Source organism: Dermacentor variabilis, chromosome 7, assembly GCF_050947875.1.
Source record: "Dermacentor variabilis isolate Ectoservices chromosome 7, ASM5094787v1, whole genome shotgun sequence".
NCBI lineage: Eukaryota > Metazoa > Arthropoda > Arachnida > Ixodida > Ixodidae > Dermacentor > Dermacentor variabilis.
The window spans coordinates 129,826,400-129,850,652 of record NC_134574.1 but is presented as its reverse complement, the minus strand read 5'-3'; the positions used below and the strand labels follow the sequence as shown (position 1 = coordinate 129,850,652).

At 43.9% G+C, this 24,253-nt stretch overlaps 2 protein-coding genes across 2 annotated transcripts in view; one reads left to right on the top strand and one right to left on the bottom strand.

Moving 5' to 3' along the window:
- Positions 1-24,253, bottom strand: part of l(3)neo43 (cytochrome c oxidase assembly protein COX16 homolog l(3)neo43) — a 58,521-nt gene that overhangs the window by 28,248 nt on the left and 6,020 nt on the right. The window lies entirely within an intron of this gene.
- LOC142588852 (uncharacterized) overlaps positions 2,687-24,253 on the top strand; it is a 37,922-nt gene continuing 16,355 nt past the window's right edge. The window contains exons 1-2 of the mRNA XM_075700672.1: positions 2,687-7,387; positions 18,339-18,434. Coding sequence (XP_075556787.1) covers positions 7,096-7,387; positions 18,339-18,434 — 388 coding nt within the window. The 5' untranslated portion in view covers positions 2,687-7,095. The remainder of the gene's footprint in view (positions 7,388-18,338; positions 18,435-24,253) is intronic.

The window sequence follows — 24,253 nt, the reverse complement described above, 5'->3', positions numbered from 1 at the left end:
TGGAAGATGGTACTCCCGTACCGCACATAGACCAAATTAGAATCCTGGGGTTACACCTGCAGGCAAATGGCCATAACAGAGAGACGGTGCGAAGACTTCGTCGTTCGGTAGATGACACGATCCGACTCTTGCGTCGCATCACGAATAGGCGCAATGGTATGCGTGAAGACTGCGCGATCCGTCTCGTGCAGGCGTACGCGATAATCCGCATAACGTATGTTGCCCCCTACCTTAAGTGGATAGGGTGCGAAAAAAAACAAGGTCGAATGCATGATACGAAAGGCTTTTAAGAGGGCGGTCGGCGTTCCACTCAACGCGAGCACCGACAAGTTTCTGGAGCTCGGGCTTCACAACTCACTTGACGAGTTAATCGAGGCGCATGGCATTGCGCAATACGAACGATTATCTAATTCAAAGACAGGTCGATGCATCCTCGAGTCACTCGGCATTGCGTACCACACTCAGCATGGAGAAAAGATGGCGGTTCAGGCCTCGGTCCGCGACCGCCTGATCATCCTGCCGCTTCCCAAAAACATGCACCCGATGCACTATGCCGCGAGACGCAACAAACGAGCAAGAGACCTTCGGAAGAAGTTTGGCAACAGCAGCGAGGCGGCGTACATAGACGCTGCACGATATGAAGGAGAGAGAAGCGCACACGTGATCGCAGTTGTAGACCGCACGGGTAAGTGCCTCGCGAGCGCCACGGTGACCACGGGACACACAGAGGCGGCCAAAGAAGCTGCAATAGCCCTAGCACTGGCCACGGTGCCTAGCGCTGCGATCGTGATCAGCGACTCGCAGGCGGCAATCCGCAGCTTCACGCGCAGTCGCGTCTCGCGGGAAGCGGTCCACATAGTCCAAATTTGTGACGACGGCGCCTCGTCATCGCCCTCGCAACCCCAAAATTATACAGTCTTCCTCCTCTGGACCCCGGCACTCACCGATGTCCCGCTCGCTGGCAACAAGGCGGCCCATGCCACGACTCGAGGTCTCACACGCAGAGCCGCCGCAGATTATGTGGCCCCCGCCCCCGAGAGCAGGGCATCGGATCTGCTGATCGGGGCACTACAACAGAAATGCAGCAACAAGAATCACAATGGGCTTGGGTGATCACCTGACCACGTTCAGAGACCTCACCCAACACTACAAACTCCAAAGACGCGCATTCCTGCCACCACACGACAAATTAAACAGGAATGAGGCCGTAACTTTACACTTGCTCCAGACACACACCTACCCTAACCCCGCGGTCCTACATCACTGCTACTCGGGTTTATATCCAACAGAAGCCTGTAAAGCTTGCGGACAGCGAGCAACGCTGCGACACATGCTCTGGGAATGTGCCGGCAACCGCGGTAATGGGACCACATCCGTTCGCGACGAGTCCGTAATCACAGCCGTTACCACAGTACGGGAAGCTTGAGCTCGCTTCTTCCCCGCGCCAGCCCGGCTGCGGGGGCCGCCGGGGACCTTCTCCGTCGGCGTCGCCGCCGCTGGGAGGCGGCTCTCCAAAGTTCAAAGTTGGTGGACCAGCTCTGGGCCGTCCGGCAAGCCAAAGATGCCGCCCGAGTCCAAGGACTTCGAGCCGCCACCTGAGGCCACCACAGCGAAACTGCCGGACCATTCATTAATAAAGTTTCTGCTCTCTCTCTCTCTCAACCATTGCCCATGCTAGGGCCAGTGGGGGTTTCCTTTTCACTGCAACTGTACTTATATTAACCGTGGGACATACACATTTTCTCTTCAGCAATGTTTTTAAGAAAATAAATATCTTCTTTTTCTTTTCCAGCGATGCTGTTAGCCTTTCGGTGTCTGTCCGTGAGCATAAATTATCATCAGCAGTGGCTCATCCCCCTTGTAATGCAGAGACTACAAGCACTCAGCAAAGTAAAGCGATCAGTGCATACGTTAATTGAAATAACCTGTGCAACTCACAGAACAGCATATGTTTCAATAAAGAACAAGCTCAATACAAGCACATGAACCATAACTTGAGGATTGCTCACCATCCTCAGTAGTTGCTGTGGTTTTGCAACAGTTTCGCTGGACACCCAGTTTCGCAGGGATTGGATAGTGAGTCAGTTTTGTTTAATGTGGCCTTATACACAAGCATTTTTAGTCTGTTTTAATACATGGATTATCTGTTCATTTCTTATCATTACTTTGAGCCATCCAATCATTACTGTCTTGGCACCCTACGGCCATAGTAGGGTTCGTGTCATTAACTCCGTAAATAATTATTGCCATTTCGTGAACAGTATTTGCTGACAGATTATTCAGGCCTGAATAGAGTCGTGTAAATGTTGGTATTATTGCGAGTCTGAAGAAAGTTTCTACAAAAACCCTGTACGTTTCTCGCTGCATGTGCCCAGTAAAACTTGCCACTATGATGCTCGGTACTCCTACACTTTCAAAGCACAGGTTGGTGTGTTTCAGGCCATGTCAAGATGAAAATGCAGTCACTGCCAGCACTAAATATGCGTTTTGCTGCTGTCATATGGTTCGTGCTAAAAGTCCACCTCAACGATGAAAATTAGTAGCAGCAGACAATACTCTAAAATTGCCCGTGATGCATAGTATCACATTTTCTATGGAACGAGGACTTGCTCGTGCATGGTAAAGGCAAAGAGCACCTGGGGGGGGGGGGGGGGAATGCGTGTATGTTTGTGGGACCCATAACGATGTTATTCAGGGGCTTATGCTTGGAGAGTGCTTGTTTTGGTCTTGTATTGGGAACACCGGCTGCTGAGTGCTTCTGATCAGGGCACTTTGTGTTATATTTCTGTTGCCCTGTGGCATTCATTGTCCTGATGACCACAAAACAATGAAAACTAGGCACGTTCACAAACCATGTTTAACGTGTTCAAAAATGACCTGCATGTATTGTTGGAACAAGTTTGTGAATAAGTGTGTGTGTGTGAAGTGAATATAAAGAAAATGGAAGAGATAAGTGCACTGCTGTAACGTTCTCTCACAGCAGGACATCTCAACAGCACTGCACGGGGAAAGGGGTGTGGGGAAAAAAAGATGAGTAGAAAGGAAAGGAGAAGGCGGGAGGGGCCAACCCTCGTGTGCTCGGGTACGTGGTGTCGCAACACACCAAACGGCTGCTGACGCAGACGCCCCTGTGGGGCTATATTTATTTTCTTATTGTGAATAAGAAAATAAATATGCTAAGCAAGTGACAGTAATGTGGATTGCTTTGTTGCAATGTATATGCAAGCATACATTTATCTGGAATATACCTAGTACGTTGTCAAAGCAGTATATATGAATGCTGCATGCCACCTCATCTCACTTTGTGATTTTTTTTTAACTCTACGGTGGGGCCCAATTTGCCGAAAATGCAGAACAGTCTTTTCCAGTTTAACATTTTCCTGCTGCATTGGTGGTATCCTGATAACCCTTGTAAGCTCCCCTTTCCAGCCGGGCTTTCTACAAGAACCCTGTCCATTTCTCGCTGCATGTGCCCAGTGAAACTTGCTACTGTGACGCTCGGTACTCCTACACTTTCAAAGCGCAGGTTGGTGTGTTTCAGGCTATGTCAAGATGAAAATAGAGTCACTGCCAGCACTAAATATGCATTTTGCAAGCACTAAATATGCATGTCATATGGTTCGTGTGTCGTGCTAGAAGTCCACCTCAGCAACGAAAATTAATAGCAGCAGACAATACTCTAAAATTGCCCGTGCTGCATAGTATCACATTTTCTATGGAAGGAGGACTCTCTCGTGCATGGTAAAGGCAAAGAGCACCTTGTGTGTATGTTTGTGGGGCCCATAAATATGTTATTCAGAGGCTTATGCTTGGAGAGTGCTTGTTTTTGTATTGTATTGGGAACACCAGCTGCTGCGTGCTTCTGATCTGGTCACTTTCTGTTATATTTCTGTTGCCCTGTGGCATTCGTTGTCCTGAAGACTACAAAACAATGAAAACTAGGCACGGGCACTAACTATGTATAATATGTTCAAAGATGGCCTGATTACATTGTTGTAACAAGTTTGTGAATAAGAAAATAAATATGCTAAGCAACGACAGTAACGTGATTTGCTTTGTTGCAATGTATACGCAAGCATACTTTTATCTGCAATATAGCAAGTACGTTGTCAAAGCAGTATGTATGACTGCTACATGCTACCTCATCTCACTTTGTGATTTTTTTAAGACTATGCAGTGGGGCCCAATTTGCCGAAAATGCAGAACAGTCTTTTCCAGTTTAACATCTTCCTGCTGCGTTGGTGGTTTCCAGATCACCCTTGTAAGCTTCCCTTTCCAGCCAAGCTTTCATTGCTGTACTCTGATGAAAGGATTTAGCTTCAGCTTGCTGTGTTGTACAGAATTATCTGATTCTTTTCTTCAGTTTCCCAGAGCTAACAAATGCTGAGTTGGCATGATAACCAACTCCTGTAGAACTTCCTCAGAACCTATATTGTACAAGAGTATGACTTTAGAAGTGCCTGTCTCCATAGCATGAAGCCAATTGTTTGTGGCCGTAAATCTTAGCCGCATTTTGGGGTTTGCCTTGTGTACAGTGAAACAGCACATTTTCGCTCATCAGCCTCTCATATGCAGGAAGCACAGCCTTCGCCTTAGCACTGATGGAAAGTGAAGAATCAGCTGGTGTCGACTCAGCCAGGGCCAGTGCTCATTTATTGTTACACCCGGAAAGCTCGTCATGTCACCGATAGCTGTGGTTGTTGCGAACCTCATCTGTAGACAATGAATGGAATTATGATGCTCCTACAGCTACCATGCCCCCATTAGATTCATTTTTTGCAATATTCTGGCTGCAGAAATGTCTTAGTATTCTTGCATGTAGAAATATGATGTTCAAGCATAAATATAGAATCAAAATCTAGAAACATTCTTTAAAACAAAAATAAATTTTGGGCTTGCACCTCTGCTTAATCAGCTAAGTCACACGAGATAGACGATGGAATTCCAGACGAACACCTCTCGCATAGTTTAAGCTGTATAATGCGTCCTGTCTTGTACTTTTTGGGGGGTAACAAGGCAATAGTATACTATGGCAGATGATTAGTTGCATTCTCCAGGATTTACAGATCGTGGTGTTTTCACTGAGTTCAACCAGCTCATGCAATGCAAGAAGACATTTTGAACGTAGCTTCTTTGCGAGGCTAGCATAATTTTTTGCTACAGTTCATACAGTTTATGGATGCATTTGTTAATGTCACTGAAATCTTTTGTGCATTGCAATACAAAATGTCTCGTTGTGAAACTGCTCTAGTTATAAAAATGTACGTGAACAGTGTTGCAGCAGCATCTGACCATTGAGCTTGGTTGTGTGTTTAGATTTACTTTGCTGTGTGATATATGCTAAATTGCTGAGAAAACTACTATACAGCCACCTTTAAGCCATGAACTATTTGTAACGATGTCTTATGCTAAAAAATGAAATGCAGCTCAGAACTGCATTGCGTGTAGCAATGTTTGTGGGGCTGGTAATTATGCTCCAAATTCTGTTCATTGTTGATAAAGCTTTGTTTCCCTCTTTCTTTCTCCAGGTGTGTGCAACTGGTGGACAAAGAGCATCATGTTGTACCCCCATTCTCTACCATCTTGATTATATGCTATGTTACATTTCATTTGTGGCTTTAGATTGTAAATCTTGCCGCATCGTTATGACTGGTCCCTCCAGTAATGTTAGCTTTGTTCACAATATGATTCTGTTTTTCTGCTAGGCTCACATATTTATTTCCAAGGAGGAACCTCTAGGTTCCTCCTTGGAGTTTTCTTGGCGTATTATTCTGTTCCACCTTTCATTATGTTTGCATGTAAGCATTTCTTTGTAGTTGTAATTCACTGTTTAATGTTCATCAAAAATTCGGTGCACTAAAATTGTCTCAGTTCAAGAGTGGCGCCGTTCAGTGAATGTATGTGCATTTTTTATTCTCATTGCTGTTTCAATTCTTGTACTTGTAATATGTAATTTTTTTTTGTCGGTAGCACTTTATTGTTTCTGGTGCTCCAAGGGAAGTTGAGTGATCGCACTTGGAACTTCACTTAATACCAGCAGTAAATCTTAATACACAACTGTTCGAAAAACAAATTCACTGATCTGTGGTCCGGCTAGATATATTTTTGTCCTGTATTTTCTGCTTTTATTGTAATAGCAGTTATATAGACACTCGAGGCGCATTTGTGCTGTCAATGTTGCCATATCTTGAAACCGATCTGCGACTTAGCCAAAGTGCATGACCCGCACTGGCTTCAACTTCAAAGCGATCTGTATTGTTTGCAGAGTGCGCGTAGTTCCAGTAGCTTCGTATGTGCTGTGCCTTCCCATAACTGGGTTCTTCCCATAATCGAGTAGTTGCGGAGCACAGTGCGAGAAGGACTGAGCAGCAATGCGAGCAGCAGCACGTCACGAATCGACCGACTCTGATGTCATCACATCTGCAGATCGCTTCCAAGATACGGTGTGCGTCTTTGCATAAACTGCGGAGTTGCTACGAGAGTACGAGCCAGCTCTTACGCTGCCACCTTCCCACTTTCCATCCTTGTGCACAATTTGGCTTATTGATGCATGCTTTCACTCGCACGTACAGCATGTACGGCGCACAGGGATGATGTTATCACCCTTCGACAGTATATAATACATAGTGGTGGCCACGATGACAGAAATATGCCTAGGGTGTGTATAACATTGCTTGCGCATGACCCGCGTTAACGAAGTGAAACGTCTCTGTATGATTTTTAAAAAAAATTGCTTACCGACTGAACAGGTGCGTCTTATACACCGGTGTGACTTGTATACTATTTTGCTCAGATAAACTGCCGTTTTGAGGGGGGTGCGATTTATACAAGGGTGCTACTTGTACACTGGAAAATTCATATTGGGCAAATCAAAACTAGTTAACCAACCGTGCTCTGTTTGGTCTGATCTGAAATTACCATCAATACTTCTTCAATGAAGAAAAAAGCGATCTTTAGTATTAGTATCTATGTTGTGTTCTTTCATTGGAATTTCATAATTGCAATATTGTTCTCAAATGAAAAGCATTACTATAGCACTCTGTTCTAATTGTTTTTTATGCAGCATCGAGGCCTTCCAGCTGTCAAGCTGCAACTATGAAAAGTGAGGAGTCACATCAGGGACGCCGCCACCACTGTAACTTCTGTGACTATAAGTGTGGTAACATGTCTATTCTGAAAACACACACCAGGGTTCATACGGGCGAGCGGCCGTTTAAATGCCATTTGTGCCCTCAGAGCTTCTCACAGAAGAGTACTCTCAATGTACACCTGCGCATTCACACAGGTGAGAGGCCATTTCAGTGCCACTTATGCCCTCAGACGTTTACATATAAATCACACCTTAATAGGCACCTACGCAATCACAAGGGCAGGGAACCCTTTCAATGCTAGTTCGGCTTTCAGAGCTCTTTTTTTGTAAACAGCACACCTTACTTCTCATTCAAGAGCATTTTGCAAGTGTTGAAGAACCTGTGCAAGACAAATATAAAGCTGTGAGTCTAATAACAAGGATATGCCTTCATCATTACTACTAGTGTATTCTTATGCATATAGTCAACTGCTGCAAAGTAGACCGCAGTCAGTGCGTGTGCATAGCTTCCTGCTATGTTTCGTGCACTTGTCTACACTTCCATTGAGCTTTACTTGATTGTGTTTGTTTGTCTCATTTTGACTTTTGGCTATTAGAAGACAGTGGCCATAAAATAAATGATTCTTGTTCTGGCAACCTACATTTGCTGTGTCTTGGATACTGTGTTCTCAGCCTCCAGGCGTGGTGTACCAATGGTGACGGGAAATGTACCCACATATTGAAAAGCAAGGCCTTTGCTGCTTATGCAGTGTCATAACAAGTACTACCATTTGGTGGCGGCAAGGTCAAGTGCACTTTGTACGTCATTCGCATTGTGATTTAGTTTGAAGGTGGCAGCATTGCAAGGTATGCAAAGAAGAGAATGCTTTTTGTTTTGGCTCTAAGACTAAAGTGAATTGAAGTCCTCACTGGGTGATGTTCGTATTGTAAGTCAAACCTGCTCACCTACAAAGAGACGGTTGAAATTCTGGAGTCTTTCTAGGACCCCAAGCCCAACAAAATTGCAGAAAATTTCAGTTTTTACTCGTGTCCAAAACAGACAAATCAGCCCAGCAGTTTATTGTCGAGCTTCGACGACATGCTGACAAATGCAACTTTGGTGACACGTTGGACCTAACGTTACGGGACAAGATTGTATGTGGAATCCAAATCAAAAAGTTACAGAAAGCAGTGGTTTCTTGTGGGAGTTTGACCTTGAAGGAGGCTGAAAGAATGGTGCTGGTAGCAGAAAATTTGAAGTTGAGAAACGTTGGAGTTTGCGCCGGCACTAGTTGTCTTCCAGCAAATATCTTCAGAGACAACCATGAACTCGTACTTAACGTTTCTTTTGCAGCCTGCAAGTCCACATTAACGCTTACCTTAATGCTAGGCAGCCAATAAAAGCAACGCATGAACAAGGATTTGCCATTTTGAACACAAATGTGAACCTATACAGCTTCACTGGCGCAACATCAACTTGAACTGCACGAGAAGTAATATAATTTTGAGAACCTGAATGAATATATGGCAGCCCCTGGCATATTAAGTTATGATGCGGCTGTTGTAGTCCATAGGATATTATGGTTGCTACTATGGTTCAGCTATTCTTTTGGTGTCACTGCATTCACTGGTATGGAATTTCTTTTGCTACAATATTCTGTGCAGATCTTTGGAACTCAACAATTCCATAACTCTAAAACCACGGTCTCAAGTATTGAAGTAGCTGTAGTTTTTATGCATTCTTAAAAATACCAAAATTTTCTCATGATGAGCCATAGCTTCACAGGAGCATCTTCAGTGATCAAGGTGTTGATTTTTTTATCCAACCTGCACCCTGAGCTCTCTCACCAAACGCACAAACTGTACCATGGCGATGGGTTGAAAAGTGGACAGTGGTGGTTGGGGCCTTGGCCAAGCCTCGGCCAACGTGTGCTCTGTCTCCTCGCCAAGCAGAGGGCTCTGGGACCTTGTGGAAACTATTGAAGTGAACCTTGGCTTACTTTGTTACAGATTCTCAATCCTATATATTATGGCCCTTTATTTCAACTTGAAAAAAAGATTATCGGTCCCTAAGAGGTGGTTCTACCTAAAAAACATCAGAATGAAAAAAAATCACAGTTTACTTTAAAAAAATTACAGTGATTAATTGTGACCGCAATGCACCAATCACCACAAAACCTGTTATTGCCACTCCAAGGTGCATTAAGAGTGCGGTCAAGACTGAGTACATAGCCAGAAAACCAGCCTGAGACGCCGTGATATTCCTAGCACACAGCCTATAAGACAATCCGACATTCTCCGGAAACTAACTGTAGTTGCAGATCATGCAGATACAATGAGATTGTGCCGCACTATAAACGCTATGAAAGGCCTCATGTCTGAAAAAGATTTGTTTAACAGGAACGACAAATATTCTAGATGCACAGCATGACTACATGGTTACTGCCATGTGGCACATAATAGTGAAAAAGGCAAGCAAAAATATGAGTACCCTACACCTGGTCCTCACATTTAACTGAATATCTCTGCCTGAGAAAGGCACTGTAGCTCTTTACAGTGTTCCAGTCAGACTACATTTCAAATCCAAGAAGATGCTTCAAGTGCCTGTGCTATTGGCACAGTTCGCAGTCTTGCCATGGGAAACTTGCATGTGCAGACTGTAGTGAACCCGAACACATCTCGAACAAATGTGCAAACAGATTCACGAAGTGCCGTAACTGTAGTGGTTCCTGTGCGGCCTGCTCTGACTCGGGTGGTATTTTCAAGAAAGAAAAAGAGATAATCCAGATAAAGGTTCGAGAAAACATGTATTATCCCAAAGTGTACAACATGCTCAGTTTTCAAGCGTGAACTGTGCCATGCAGTTTGCAGGGTTGCAAGGCGGCATCTGCTGTTGGTGGGATGACGGTACAGCCTTGCAGACTAGCGTCGATGCTCCACTTCCAGTAAGGCCCACCATAGATGCTTGGCTTGGAACATTGAAAACTCCGCGGAAACTGTACTGGAAGGACCATGCCACCTCCTCCAGCACTAAAACGAAGCTCACTGAGCTGCGCTCTCTCAACTCTTTGTCAAAGTTCAAGTTCTCCTTTGTAGAGACAATGCGAAGATTATCTATCATTACATTAAAATGGGTCGGCGAGGAATCAATCGTTCCCTAGCTCTAGGCTAGGGCCTTTGGCGGTAGCATCTGGCGTATCAGCCAGAGAGAACCGAGAGAACAGCAAGCTCCAGAGAGTGCCAAGACTGACAGGCCACAATTAACTCCTCCAGATAATTCTTCCGCTTAGTATGAGTACCACCCATGTATGACAGTTGCTTTTAATTCTCTCATACCTTGCATTGGCAACGTGTATACACAATAGAATGTTAGAGGTCAGAAGTCTTTATGAGACTTACCTCAACCTGTAACTTACTAACTTATTCAATATGATTGCATCGCATGCCCATTCCACTGGTGGAGTGGCAGTTGCTCTGAAGTTTCATATGTGAACCTCCATATGTCACTTAATGCTATAGTGATCTGAGTGATATTTAATAACGGTGATAACAGTGTGCTCTTTATTCATACCATCAGATCACCAGCTTCGAGGCTGTTACGGAAACCATGTTGATTGGCTTCCTTCCCCATGTGTTCTTCCCAGAGACGTAAACATTTACATCTCGTGGGTTGGGTGAGCATTCAATAATAGAGGCAAACTTATTGAGAATATTGAAATGTCCTCCTGTTCAAATATATTTAATACAATGGAGCCTAGTTTTGCATTGGCTGTATTTCTGTTTAGACAAAGACCGTTTCACTGTACCGCAGTGTAAACGGTGTTGAAGGTCTCCCCTTGGAGAGAGATTTCTTAAACGCACAAAACACAGACAATCTAGATACGCTGCATGGCCAAGCGGATACTGCCGTTTGGTACACAACGATGAAAAAGCCAAGAGAAATATGAACACTACACCTAGTCCTCACGTTTAACTGAATGTGTCTGTCCACCAAGGACATTGGAGCTTTCCTCGGCATTCAGCGACACTGGACATTTCAAACCCAATGTGTTCCAAATGCCAGCAGACTGGGCACAGCTCACAGTCTTGTGATGGTAAACTAGCTTATGTGCTAAGTGCAGTGAACATGAACACAACTCTGACAACTGTCTGATTGCATTTGTCAAGTGCCTTAACTTGCCGTGGTCCACATGCTAACTGCTCTCGTGCACTTGTCATTTTCAGAAAAGGAAAGGAGATAATCCAGGTACAAGTTTGAGAAAACATATTTCTCCTAAGTGTGCAAGGCACGTACAGTTTTCAGGCATTAACTGTGCGAATGTAGCTCGCAGGGCTGTGAGGTGGCATCTGGTGTCCACAGGTTGACAGTAAAGCTTTGCTGACCGGAACCTATTCTCCAGCCACTGTAAGCCCCACGGCAGATGCGTGGTTTTGAACAGTGAAAATTTGACAGAAACTGTAGTAGAGGGACCAGCCATCTCCTCAAGCTCCCAACTCTTCCACTGGTCTGCCCAGGCCCGTGGAGGTAAGCTGTCTTGACTAGTGCCAAACTGCAAGGCCCCTCTTGTAGAGATGAGGTGAAGATCATCCAGCATTGCCTATTGAAGTACAGTGAAACCTTGTTACTACGAACACCGCATTAACAAGCTTTTCAGAAATCCCCTGCTGACTTTTCAGAATAACGATCGTTATTCAGTTTCCCTGTGATGACATTATAGTACTACAAAATAATATTGTGAAATCTCGGAATTCTTGGATTTCCATGTATCTTCCACAGCAGCCAAAACAGTGGGCTAGCAGACGACAAAGTGCAGAAAGTGAACGTTGGGGTTCATCAGATTTTTTGAGTGCATGCTCCACCAAGAAAAGTGTTGCCTAGCAATGGAGGCGCATCAGTTCCTTTTTTCACCCTTCTTTCTGCACATACCACTTTCTTTTTCGCTTCTTTCTGTGTCCGCTATAGCTATGCATGTGGGGAAATGTCGCCTCCGTACTCATCGCGATGCCATATGGACGCAATTTGCACTTTCCAGGCAATGTTGATTACGTGCACTTGTGCTTTGACATGACATAGTTCAAGTGTTTGCCACGATCAAGACAGTTGTGGTGTCGATGAGAAGACATGTGAGAAATAAACAAAAAGCAAGGAATGCTGCACTTTGGAGGCGACCTGCAGCTACCCTTTTGTCTGTAGTTTTCTTGCCGTCAGCGTCTGTTTGCACACGTCACTCTTATATTTTGCTTCGGTGGTGCGTCGGGGTGGAAACAATAGAAAATAGCAACAGTGTGCGCTGAGTGCCAGTAGCGATGTTTTTGTGGATAGCTCATGTGGTGACAACTTATGAACTGATGGGTTGATGGGCAGAATGGTTGATTTGGGGGCTTTCACTATAACGATCTTTCAGAATAATGAACAATTTACCGCAATCCCCTGAAGTTTGTTATATTGAGATTTCACTATAGCAGGTGACCCATCAACCTTAGTGGTGTGAGCTCAGCATGCATCTGCTCGTGCCAAAAAAGAAGTAACTGCTCGAAATAAGCCTGCAATTTAGTTTGTGCACCACCCACACATGAAATTTTCTTTTAATGTTCTTCTAATCCGGAGTGGCAACGCAAGAAGCACTATAAAATGTTAGATGTCTCTTATGAAATACTGACAACATTGAAGTGCTTTTATTCCACATTCCTGAGGTGGAATGGCAATTGCTGTACCGTCAACATGGGCGTATCCATATGCCACTTGAAGCTGTACCCACACGTGCGATTATATTTAACAAGACAATAACTGTGTGTTCTCTATATACATCACAGATCACCAACTTGTAGGCCATTTTGAAAGCCTGGTTCGTCAGCGTCGTTTTCCATACGTCCTTGTTTGAGACATGTGTTTAAAACGCTTTGTGAGACAGGTCAGCATGTCATATTATTGGCGATCTTATTGAGAATCTTCATACATCCTCTGGTGCAAATATAGTTAATACAAAAGTGGTGCACTTCTTTGTAGCATTACACTTAAGTTATTTCTAAAGCGATGTTGCCACAGTCTCTGCATCCTAACTTCCTTGCCTGCGATGGTTGATGATTGAAAGGCCTATTTTGAAGTGGAAATTTCTCAATTTTACTAGAGGCCACTAAAGAGTATGCATGTCCCTTATGTTTGAAGCGATGGTGTCTGTGTAGGAAACGGGGATAAATTCAAGCAACTGTCCGCAGTGACACCTGCATGAGCATAACATGGCATAGATGAAGTGATGTGCCATATGTTTTGTGCTGCATGCAAAATCACCCCTCGATCCTCAAGCACTCAGGTCAACCTAAAGCCTTTGTAAGGCACGTAATGCAAAGTAGCATCAAAAAGAGCAGAATACAAACTGGGTTTTATTTTTAATTTTCACAACGTTTGAAATTCCAATAGCTTTCAAGCAATGCAAAGCAACTTGGAAATGTATGCATTAATTGAAAAGGAATAATTGGTCAAGGTGCATTTTTTCCATAAACACGCACATGTTCTAGAAGCTCAACAACACAGCGTGCAGGTTACAAGAACTAGCCCTCTAACCCTTGTATATGTCATGAGCAATAGAGTACAAGAGCGAGGCAACATACTTGGTGCATATTTTGAGTGGATATCTGGTTTACAAAACTACTGAAAAAATTTCTTGAATACAAGTATGATTGCTGAATTAAAATCAGTTCAACTATCGCCTATGCTAGGGCCAGTGGGGGTTTCCTTTTCACTGCAACTGTACTTATATTAACTGTGAGACATACACGTTTTCTCTTCAGCAATGTTTTTAAGAAAATAAATATCTTCTTTTTCTTTTTCCGTGATGCCGTTAGCCACTTTTCAGGCGTTTTCGCGGCCCCTAGGGAGTTCGAAAAATCGGACATGAACTGTTCAACTTACCAAGAAGATGCTTCAAATGGTCCGTGGGGCAAACGAGCAGCGGAAGGAGGACAAGAACAGAAAGTACCTATGCACTGGGGAATGAACGGGAAAGGAAACGCGCTGCTGCCGTTTTGAGCTCAATAAACAAAGTGTTGGCTGATGCCGAGATGCAGGTGTCCCTCATCCAAACCAAAGTAAACTCTAAAGCAGTGCAACACAAAACTGAGGCGTCGTGCACGGGTTGAGAGTATGTCAGGATAGTTGAGGTCGACTTACGAGCTGTTGAGACGGAATCTCAATTGTGACAAAATTCGGGCCTCGTACCACTGAGCTTGCTATCAGTTTATAGAAATAGGTCATATTCGAAAATATCTACTTCTGTATGGATCTCCTTTTTATTTGTATTTGAGAATGTCTGACTCAATTTGCAATTTTTTTTAGAAGACATTTTATTTGCTGTGAATTTTACTAACCCCTCCATTCTATTCTTTTTTTGAATAACATAAACACTACTCCTTATTATTCAAGTTGGATTAAAACGTTGTTTTTACATTTTTTTCATATGCTTACTAGAGAGTCACAGCATCGGACGATATGCTTTCAGTCTATCTTGACATAAAACATAGTTCTGCATCACTCGGGGAATTTTGCAAAGGCACTCAGGGAAAACTGGGATAACTCAGGGAATTTGGAAATTTCATCTTGGTAGACGCCCTGTTGTTGTTACACGAGGAAAGCTCATGATGTCGCTAATAGCTGTGGTTGTTGCGAACCTCATCTGTAGAGAATGAATGGAATTATGAAGCACGTACAGCTACCATGCCCCCTTAGATTCATTTTTTACAATATTCTGGCTGGAGAAATGTGTTAGCTATCTTGCATGTAGAAATACGGCGTTGAAGCATAAATACGGTATCAAAATCTAGAAACATCATTTTTTAAAACAAATATAATTGTTCGGCTTGCACCTCCTTTTAATCAGCTAAGTCACACGAGATAGACGATGGAGTTCCAGACGAACACCTCACACATAGTTTACATTAAGCTGTGGAATGCATCCTGTCTTGTACTTTTTGGGGGGTAACGGGGCAGTAGTATACAATAACACATGATTAGCTGCATTCTCGAGGATTTACCGATCGCGGTACTTGCACTGAGCTCAACCAGCTCATGCAATGCAAGAAGACATTTAGAACTTTGCTTCTCTGCGAGGCGAGCATAATTTTTCTTTCAGTTTATATCATTTATGCATGCATTTGTTAATGTCATTGACATCTTTTGTGCTTTGCTATACAAAATGTCTCGTTGTGAAACAGCTCAAATTATAGAAATGTACATGAACAATGTTGCAGCAGCATCTGACCATTGACCTTGGTTGTGTGGTTGTGTGTTTAGATTTGGGGCGGCGATGTCTACAGTGCAGGCAGAAGCCAGGTTCAGAAAAACACTGACAGGTCACCATATGTTGCACATAGAAGTTTTACTTTGCTGTGTGATATATAGCAAATAGCTGAGAAAGCTACTATATAACCACCTTTAAACCATGAAATATTTGTAACAATTTCTTATGCTAAAAATTCAAATGCAGCTCAGAACTGCATTGCGTGTAGCAATGTTGTTGGGGCTGATAACTATGCTCCAAATTCTGTTCATTGTTGATAACGCTTTGTTTCCCTCTTTCTCTCTCCAGGTGTGTGCAACTGGTGGATGAAGAGCATCATGTTGTACCCCCATTTTCTAGCATCTTGATTATATGCTATGTTACTTATTATTCGTGGCTTTAGATTGTAAACCTTGCAGCATCGTTATGACTGGTCCCTCCAGTAGTGTTAACTTTGTACACAATATGATTCAATGTCTTTGTGCTAGGCTCATGTATTTTTTCCCTCTAAGTTACTTTTTGGAGTTTTCTTGGCGTTTATTGTGTTGCACTTTTCATTACCTTTTTTTTGCGTGTAAGCATTTATTTATAGTTGTAATTCACAGTTTAATGTCAATCAAAAATTCATTTCACTAAATTTGTCTCAGTTCAAAAGTGGTACTGTTCAGTGAATGTATGTGTATTTTTGATTCTCATTGCTGTTTCAATTCTTGTACTTATAATAAGTAATTTTTTGTGTCATTAGCACTTTATAGTTTCTGGTGCTCCAAGGCAAGTCGAGCGATCGCATTTGGAACTTCACTTATTACAGGCAATAAATCTTAATGCAGAACTGTTTGAAAAAACAAATTCACTGATCTGTAATTCTGCTAGATATAATTTTAAGCTGTATTTTCAAATTTTATTGTGATAGAAATTATATAGACACTCTAGACGCATTTTTGCTGTCAATGTTGCCACATAGATTAAAGAACAGTTGCCATATCTTGAAACCGATCTGCGACACAGCCAAAGTGCGGCCCGCACTGGCTTCAACTTCAAAGCGATCTGTATTGTTTGCAGAGTGCGCGTAGTTCCAGTAGCTTCATATGTGCTGTGCCTTCGATGTTTTGTTGGTGTTGAAGCGAGAGATGCATAAGGGTCAATTCGCTCGTTGCTGCTGCCATGATGCCTCACTCCAGCATTTTCACGGCGAGTTTCTGCAGTCATGGAACGAGATGTTGAAGTTCGTTTACCTGTGTGTGCGTGGCGCTGTTCTTGTTTAATCTAATTAGTAAGCGAACGTTTACAAGTTCGTACGGCCGATAAACCTACTATCATTACTTCGTATAGCTATCTACTAATTTGCCATCGCAACGGATGCTTCGTTTTTCAGGCGAGACTGCGACTTTTTTACAGCGTGTTTTTTTTTTCTCGCACATTTACAAGAATAATCCCCTTGTTTCTACAGGTTAGCACTGAAGCATTAATTGCAGATTCAAGTCATTGTTTCTCTTCTCTCTGTTGTGCTGGATATAGTACTTGGTTTTGCTTTGTTTTATCGGACATGTTTACGTAGATGTATACTGAAAGTGTGGTATAGATAAAACTTATTTATTGTTGAGGCACCTGTGCTAGGGCTTTGGCACCAAAGCATTTTTTATGGTGACGGGTTGCTTCTTTCCATAGACTACCTTTTCTGTTCTCGAGTTTTTTGCAGTTCAGAATTTAATGGCTTTTGTTGGTGTAGAACAGCCATGTTCTTAACACAGTAGTCAGTTAGACTGGGTTTTCCATACTTTGTTCTAATTTTTAGTATGGTGTATAATTTGTGTGGTGTCTTTTCTTGTGCACACATGCATGTGCATAGCCTTTTCCTGCTCATCAGTAACCAATGTATTGCAAGCTTCTGATCACCTGAGGAACCATATACCGTGTTGCTTCTTCCATTCAAAAAGCAGTCGTTTCTATATAAAGCGGACACCTCAAGTCTATGTATTTGTGACGCCAGCAGCTATTTCCTTACAAAGGGAGCTTGTGTTCCAGACTGCTTGTTTTGGCATTAGACTTCAGATTTCTTAGAGAGAAAAACTGAAAACCCGGCGATAGCAGCTTGCATTAATACTACAATCCCCGTTTTCCGGCTTTATGTTGTTTTTAAAGTTCAAATGATTTTTTTCTAGGCAAAAACGTGTGTGAATTTCTCCAACTATGTCATTGAGCAATCACACATAACATACTTTCCGGTCTATAAGTTGCATTTTTATTGTTATAAAATTTTCGTTGGTGCGTTTATACACCGGTTCGACTTGTATACGGCTTTTTGCTGTTCTTTTTTTTTTTTGACATCTGCTGATGACATCTGCAGATGCAATGTCATCGCATCTGTAGATCACTTCCAAGATGCGGCGCGTATTTTTGCATAAACTGCAGAGTTTCTACCAGAATACGAGCTTCCCTCCTGCTCTGCCGCCTTCCCGCTTTCCGTCCTTGTGCGTAATTCGGCTCACCGATGCACACTTTCACTTGGACGTACAGCATGTATGGCGCACAAGAATGATGCTATCACCCTTCGACATTATATAAGACATTGTGGCGACCACGATGGCAGAAATATGCCTGGGGTGTGTATAAGACTGCTTGCGCATGACATGTTCACGAAGTGAAACGTCTCTATGATTTCTTTTTTAAATTGCTTACCGACTGAACAAGTGCATTTTACACACCGGTGTGACTTGTATACTATTTCGTTCAGAAAAACTGCCATATTGAGGGGGGTGCAAAGGTGCGACTTGTACACTGGAAAATTCATATTAGGCAAATCAAAACTAGTTAACCAGCCATGCTCTGTTTGGTCTGATCTGAAATTAACATCATTACTTCATCAATGAAGAAAAAAAAGCTATCATTAGTATTAGTATCTATGTTGTGTTTTTTTGTTGGCATTTCATAATTACAATTTTGTTTTCTAATGAAAAGCATTACTATGGTACCCTGTTCTAATTTTTTTTATGCAGCATCGAGGCCTTCCAGCTGTCAAGCTGCAACAACGAAAAGTGAGAAGTCGCTTCAGGGACGCTGCCACCGCTGTAACTTCTGCGACTATAAGTCTGGTAAAATTTCCAATCTGAAAACACACACCAGGGTTCATACGGGTGAGCGGCCGTTTAAATGCCATTTGTGCCCTCGGAGCTTCTCACTAAAGAGTACTCTCAATGTACACCTGCGCATCCACACCGGCGAGAGGCCATTTCAGTGCCACTTGTGCCCTAAGACGTTTACGTATAGAAGCAGCTTTAATAGGCACCTGCACCATCACAAGGGCAATTGAGGACCCCTTCAATGCTAGTTCGGCTTTCAGAGCTTTTTTTGTAAACAGCACACCTTACTTCTCATTCAAGAGCATTTTGCAAGTGTTGAAGAACCTGTGTAAGACAAATATAAAGCTGTGAGTCTAATATCAAAGATATGCCTTCATCATTACTACTAGTGTATTCTTATGCATATAGTCAACTGCTGCAAAGTAGACTGCTGTCAGTGCGTGTGCATAGCTTCCTGCGCTTGTCTACGCTTCCATTGAGCTTGTCTGATTGTATTTGGTTGTCTCATTTTGACTTTTGGCTATTGAAAGACAGCTGCCATAAAATAAATGATTCTTGTTCTGGCAACCTACGTTTGCTGTGTCTTCGATACTGCGTTGTCAGCCTCCTGGTGTGGTTTACCAATGGTGACGGGAAATGTACCCACATACTGAAAAACAAGTCCTTTGCTGCTTATGCAGTGTCATAACAAGTACTGCCATTGCGTTACGGGACAAGATTGTATGTGGAATCCAAATCGAAAAGTTATAGAAAGCAGTGGTTTCTTGTGGGAGTTTGACCTTGAAGGAGGCTGAAAGAGTGGTGCTGGTAGCAGAAAATTTGAAGTTGAGAAACGTTGAAGTTTGTGCTGGAACTAGTCGTGTTTCAGCAGATGTCTTCAGAGACAACCATGAACTCTTACTTAAGGTTTCTATTGCAGCCTGCAAGCCCACATTAATGCTTACCTTAATGCTAGGCAGCCAATAAAAGGAACACATGAGTGAGTATTTCCTATTTTGAACACAAATGTGAACCTATACAGCTTCACTGGGCCCAGCATCAACTTGAACTGCACGAGAAGTAATCTAATTTTGAGAACCTGAATGAAAATGTAACTGCCCCTGGCATTTTAAGTTATGATGCGGCTGTTGTAGTCCATACGCTTTTATGATTCTTACTATGGTTCAGCTATTATTTTGGTGTCACTGTAGTCACTGGTATGGAATTTCTTTTGCTACAATATTCTGTGGAGATCTTTGGGAACTCAACAATTCCATAACTTTAAAACCACAGTCTTAAGGATTGAAGTAGCTGAAGTTTTTATGCATTCTTCAAAATACCAAAATTTTCTCATGATGAGCCATAGCTTCACAGGAGCACCTTCAGTGATCAAGGTGTTGATTTTTTGCTCCAACACGCACCCTGAGCTCTCGTGCCAAAGGCACGAGCTGTACCGTAGCGATGGGTTGAAAGGTGGACGGTGCTGGTTGGGGCCTTGGCTAAGCAGAGGGCTCTGGGACCTTGTGGAAACTATTGAAGTGAACCTTGGCTTACTTTGTTACAGATTCTCAATCCTATGTTTTATGGCCCATTATTTCAGCTTGAAAGAAAGATGATTGGTCCCTAAGAGGTGGTTCCACCTAAGAAGCATCAGAAAGAAAGAAATGCACAATTTATTTTAAAAAATTACGGTGATTAATTGTGACCGCAATGCACCAATCACCACAAAACCTGTTATCGCCACTCCAAGGTGCATTAAGAGTGCGGTCAAGACTGAGTACATAGCCAGAAAGCCAGACTGAGAGGCCGTGATATTCCTAGCACACAGCCTATAAGACAATTTGACATTCTCCGGAAACTAACTGTAGTTGCAGATCATGCAGATACAATGAGATTGTGCCGCACTATAAACGCTATGAAAGGCCTCATGTCTGAAAAAGATTTGTTTAACAGGAAAGACAAATATTCTAGATGCACAGCATGACTACATGGTTACTGCCATGTGGCACATAATAGTGAAAAAGGCAAGCAAAGATATGAGTACCCTACACCTGGTCCTCACATTTAACTGAATATCTCTGCCTGAGAAAGGCACTGTAGCTCTTTACAGTGTTCCAGTCAGACTACATTTCAAATCCAAGAAGATGCTTCAAGTGCCTGTGCTATTGGCACAGTTCGCAGTCTTGCCATGGGAAACTTGCACGTGCAGAGTGTAGTGAACGCGAACACATCTCGAACAAATGTGCAAACAGATTCACGAAGTGCCGTAACTGTAGTGGTTCCTGTGCGGCCTGCTCTGACTCGGGTGGTATTTTCAAGAAAGAAAAAGAGATAATCCAGATAAAGGTTCGAGAAAACATGTATTATCCCAAAGTGTACAACATGCTCAGTTTTCAAGCGTGAACTGTGCCATGCAGTTTGCAGGGTTGCAAGGCGGCATCTGCTGTTGGTGGGATGACAGTACAGCCTTGCTGACTAGCGTCGATGCTCCACTTCCAGTAAGGCCCACCATAGATGCTTGGCTTGGAACATTGAAAACTCCGCGGAAACTGTACTGGAAGGACCATGCCACCTCCTCCAGCACTAAAACGAAGCTCACTGAGCTGTGCTCTCTCAACTCTTTGTCAAAGTTCAAGTTCTCCTTTGTAGAGACAATGCGAAGATTATCTATCATTACATTAAAATGGGTCGGCGAGGAATCAATCGTTCCCTAGCTCTTTGCTGGGGCCTTTGGCGGTAGCATCTGGTGTATCAGCCTTGGGAACGAAAGAACAGCAAGCTCTCGAGAGTGCCAAGACTGACAGGCCATAATTAACTCCTCCAGATAATTCTTCCGCTTAGTACGAATACCCCCCATCTATGACAATTGCTTTTCTCTCATACCTTGCATTGGCAACCTGAGTATCACAATGGAATGTTAGAGGACGGAAGTTTTTATGAGACTTACCCCAACATGAAACTTAATAATTTATTAAATATGATTGCATCACATGCCCATTTCACAGGTGGAGTGGCAGTTGCTCTATGAAGTTCCATATGCGAACCTCCATATGTGATGTAATGATATAGTGATTTGAGTGATATTTGATAACGGTGATAACAGTGTGCTCATTCATACCACCAGATCACCTGCTTGGAGGCTGTTTCGGAAACCACGTTGATTGGCTTCCTTCCCCGTGTGTTCTTCCCAGAGACGTAAACACTTACATCTCGTGGGTTGGGTGAGCATTCAATAATAGAGGCAGACTTGCTGAGAATTTTGAAATGTCCTTCTGTTCAAGTATATTTCATACAAAGGAGCCTAGTTTTGCGTTGGCTGTATTTCTGTTTAGACAAAGACCGTTTCACTGTACCGCAGTGTAAACGGTGTTGAACGTCTCCCCTTGGAGAGAGATTTCTTAAACGGAAAAAACACAGACATTCTAGATGCGCTGCATTCCCAAACGGGTACTGACGTTTGGTACACAACGATGAAAAAGCGATGAGTGGTTTGTGAGGCCTTCAATCGAGCATGGGCAAGCTGGCGTGCATGGTCAGCGTCGGCGATGGCGTCGTGCGCATACTCGCTTGTTGAGATCGCAGCAGGAGGATGTGCCATGTCAAGGGGCAAGGTCAATTCGCTACCGTACAGTAGGTAAAATGGAGAAAAGCGGCGGTGTCTTGCCGGGAAGAATTGTACGCAAATGTGACGTAAGGAAGGGCAATGTCCCAGTGGTGGTGGTCCTTGGAAATGTATTTGGACAGCATATTGGTAAGAGTACGGTTTAACCGCTCTGTCAGGCCATTGGTTTGAGGATGGCATGAGGTAGTTAGCTTGTGTTAAATGGAGCAGGAACACACAATGTCGGTGAAAACTTTCGCGAGGAAGTTTCGACCACGGTCAGTAAGCAGCTGTCGTGGGGCGCCATGAAGCAAGATAATGTCACGCAAGAGAAAGTTTGAGACGTCAGTGGCGCAACTGGTAGGGAGAGCCCACATGATAGCGTATCGGGTGGCGTAATCAGTTGCGACGGCTACCCATTTGTTCCCAGAGGATGACGTGGGAAAGGGACCAAGGAGGTCTAATCCAACACGAAAGAACGGTTCCACAGGGATGGTGATCGGCTGGAGATGACTAGCAGGTAGCACTTGAGGTGTTTTCTGACGCTGGCAGGGATCACAGGCAGCAACATAGTGTCGGACGGAGCGAGCGAGACCAGGTCAATAGAAGCGGCGGCGGACGCAGTCGTACGTGCGGCTTACCCCAAGATGTCCTGCAGTGGGTGCGTCATGCATCTCAAAGAGCACAGTCTGTCGTAGATGTTTTGGCACGACAAGAAGAAAAGAGCCGTCAGGGAGGAAGTTCCTCCGATATAGAATGCCTCCCTGGAGGACATATTGATGAACGGATGCATCGGTAGGTGTAGAGCGCAGACGCTCGATGAGTGCTCACAGCGATAGGTCTCAGTACTGCTCATCGGCGATGTTAGCGAAGGCAGACACAGAGAAAATGCCGTCGGCACTACTACTGTTGGTGGCGTCAGGCTCGTCTACCGGGTAGCGAGACAGGCAGTCAGCGTCCTTTTGTAGTCGGCCAGATTTATGGTGACAGTATAGGAATACTCTTGGAGGCGTAAGGCCCAGCGACCAAGTGTTCTTGTAGGATCTTTCAGTGAGCATAACCAGCAAAGCGCGTGATGGTCTGTGACAATGGAAAAGGGTCGGCCATATAAGTATGGGCGGAATTTCGCAACCGCCCAAACTAGGGCCAGACACTCGTGCTTAGTGATTGAATAGTTGCTCTCTGCGGGTGAGAGGGGCCTGCTGACATAAGCGATAACATGGTCGTGGCCGCGCTGGCGTTGTGCCAGTACTGCGCCAATTCCGTGACCGCTGGCACCAGTATGGACTTCGGTAGGCACAGAAGGATCGAAATGGGCCAGAATGGGAGGCGTTGTGAGAAGGTCGATTAGATGCGAGAATGCAGAGGCCTTGTTATAGCCCCACTGGAAAGGGGCATCTTTTTTCAAAAGCTCGGTTAATGGTTGTGCTATGGCGGAGAAATTTTTCACGAAACTGCGGAAGTATGAACAAAGGCCGGTGAAGCTGCGCACATCCTTGACACACTTTGGAACAGGGAAGTGCATAACAGCTTGGATCTTGCCTGGGTCCGATTGCACTCCGTTCGCGTCAACGAGATGTCCAAGGACGGTAATCTGGCGACGGCCGAATTGGCACTTCGATGCGTTAAGTTGCGGATCAGCTTGACGAAAAATGTCCAGGACTGCCGAGAGGTGCTCGAGGTGCGTAGCGAACGTTGGGGAGAATACTATAACGTCGTCCAAGTAGCACAGGCATGTGGACCATTTGAACCCGTGAGGAAGGGAGTCCATCATGCGTTCAAAAGTGGCAGGGGCGTTACATAGACCGAACGGCATCTCTTTGAATTGATAAAGACCGTCGGCGATTACAAAAGCAGTCTTCTCGCGGTCGAGATCATCCATGGCAATTTGCCAGTAGCCGGAGCGAAGGTAAATAGAGGAAAAATAGCGAGCACCGTGGAGGCAGTCAAGGGCATCATCAATCCGAGGTAGGGGATGCACATCCTTTTTGGTAACCCTGTTAAGGTACCGATAATCCACGCAAAACTGCCATGAGGTATCCTTCTTTTTGACCAGTACAACAGGTGACGCCCATGGACTACATGACGGTTAAATAATGTTCTTGGTAAGCATTTTGCGAACTTCTGCGGGAGTAACTTGACGCTCAGCCGGTGACACTCGATACGGGCGGCGATTAATAGGAGGGGCATCGCCGGTATTAATGCGATGTTTAACAGCTGTAGTTTGGGCCAAAGGACGATCGTTAAAATA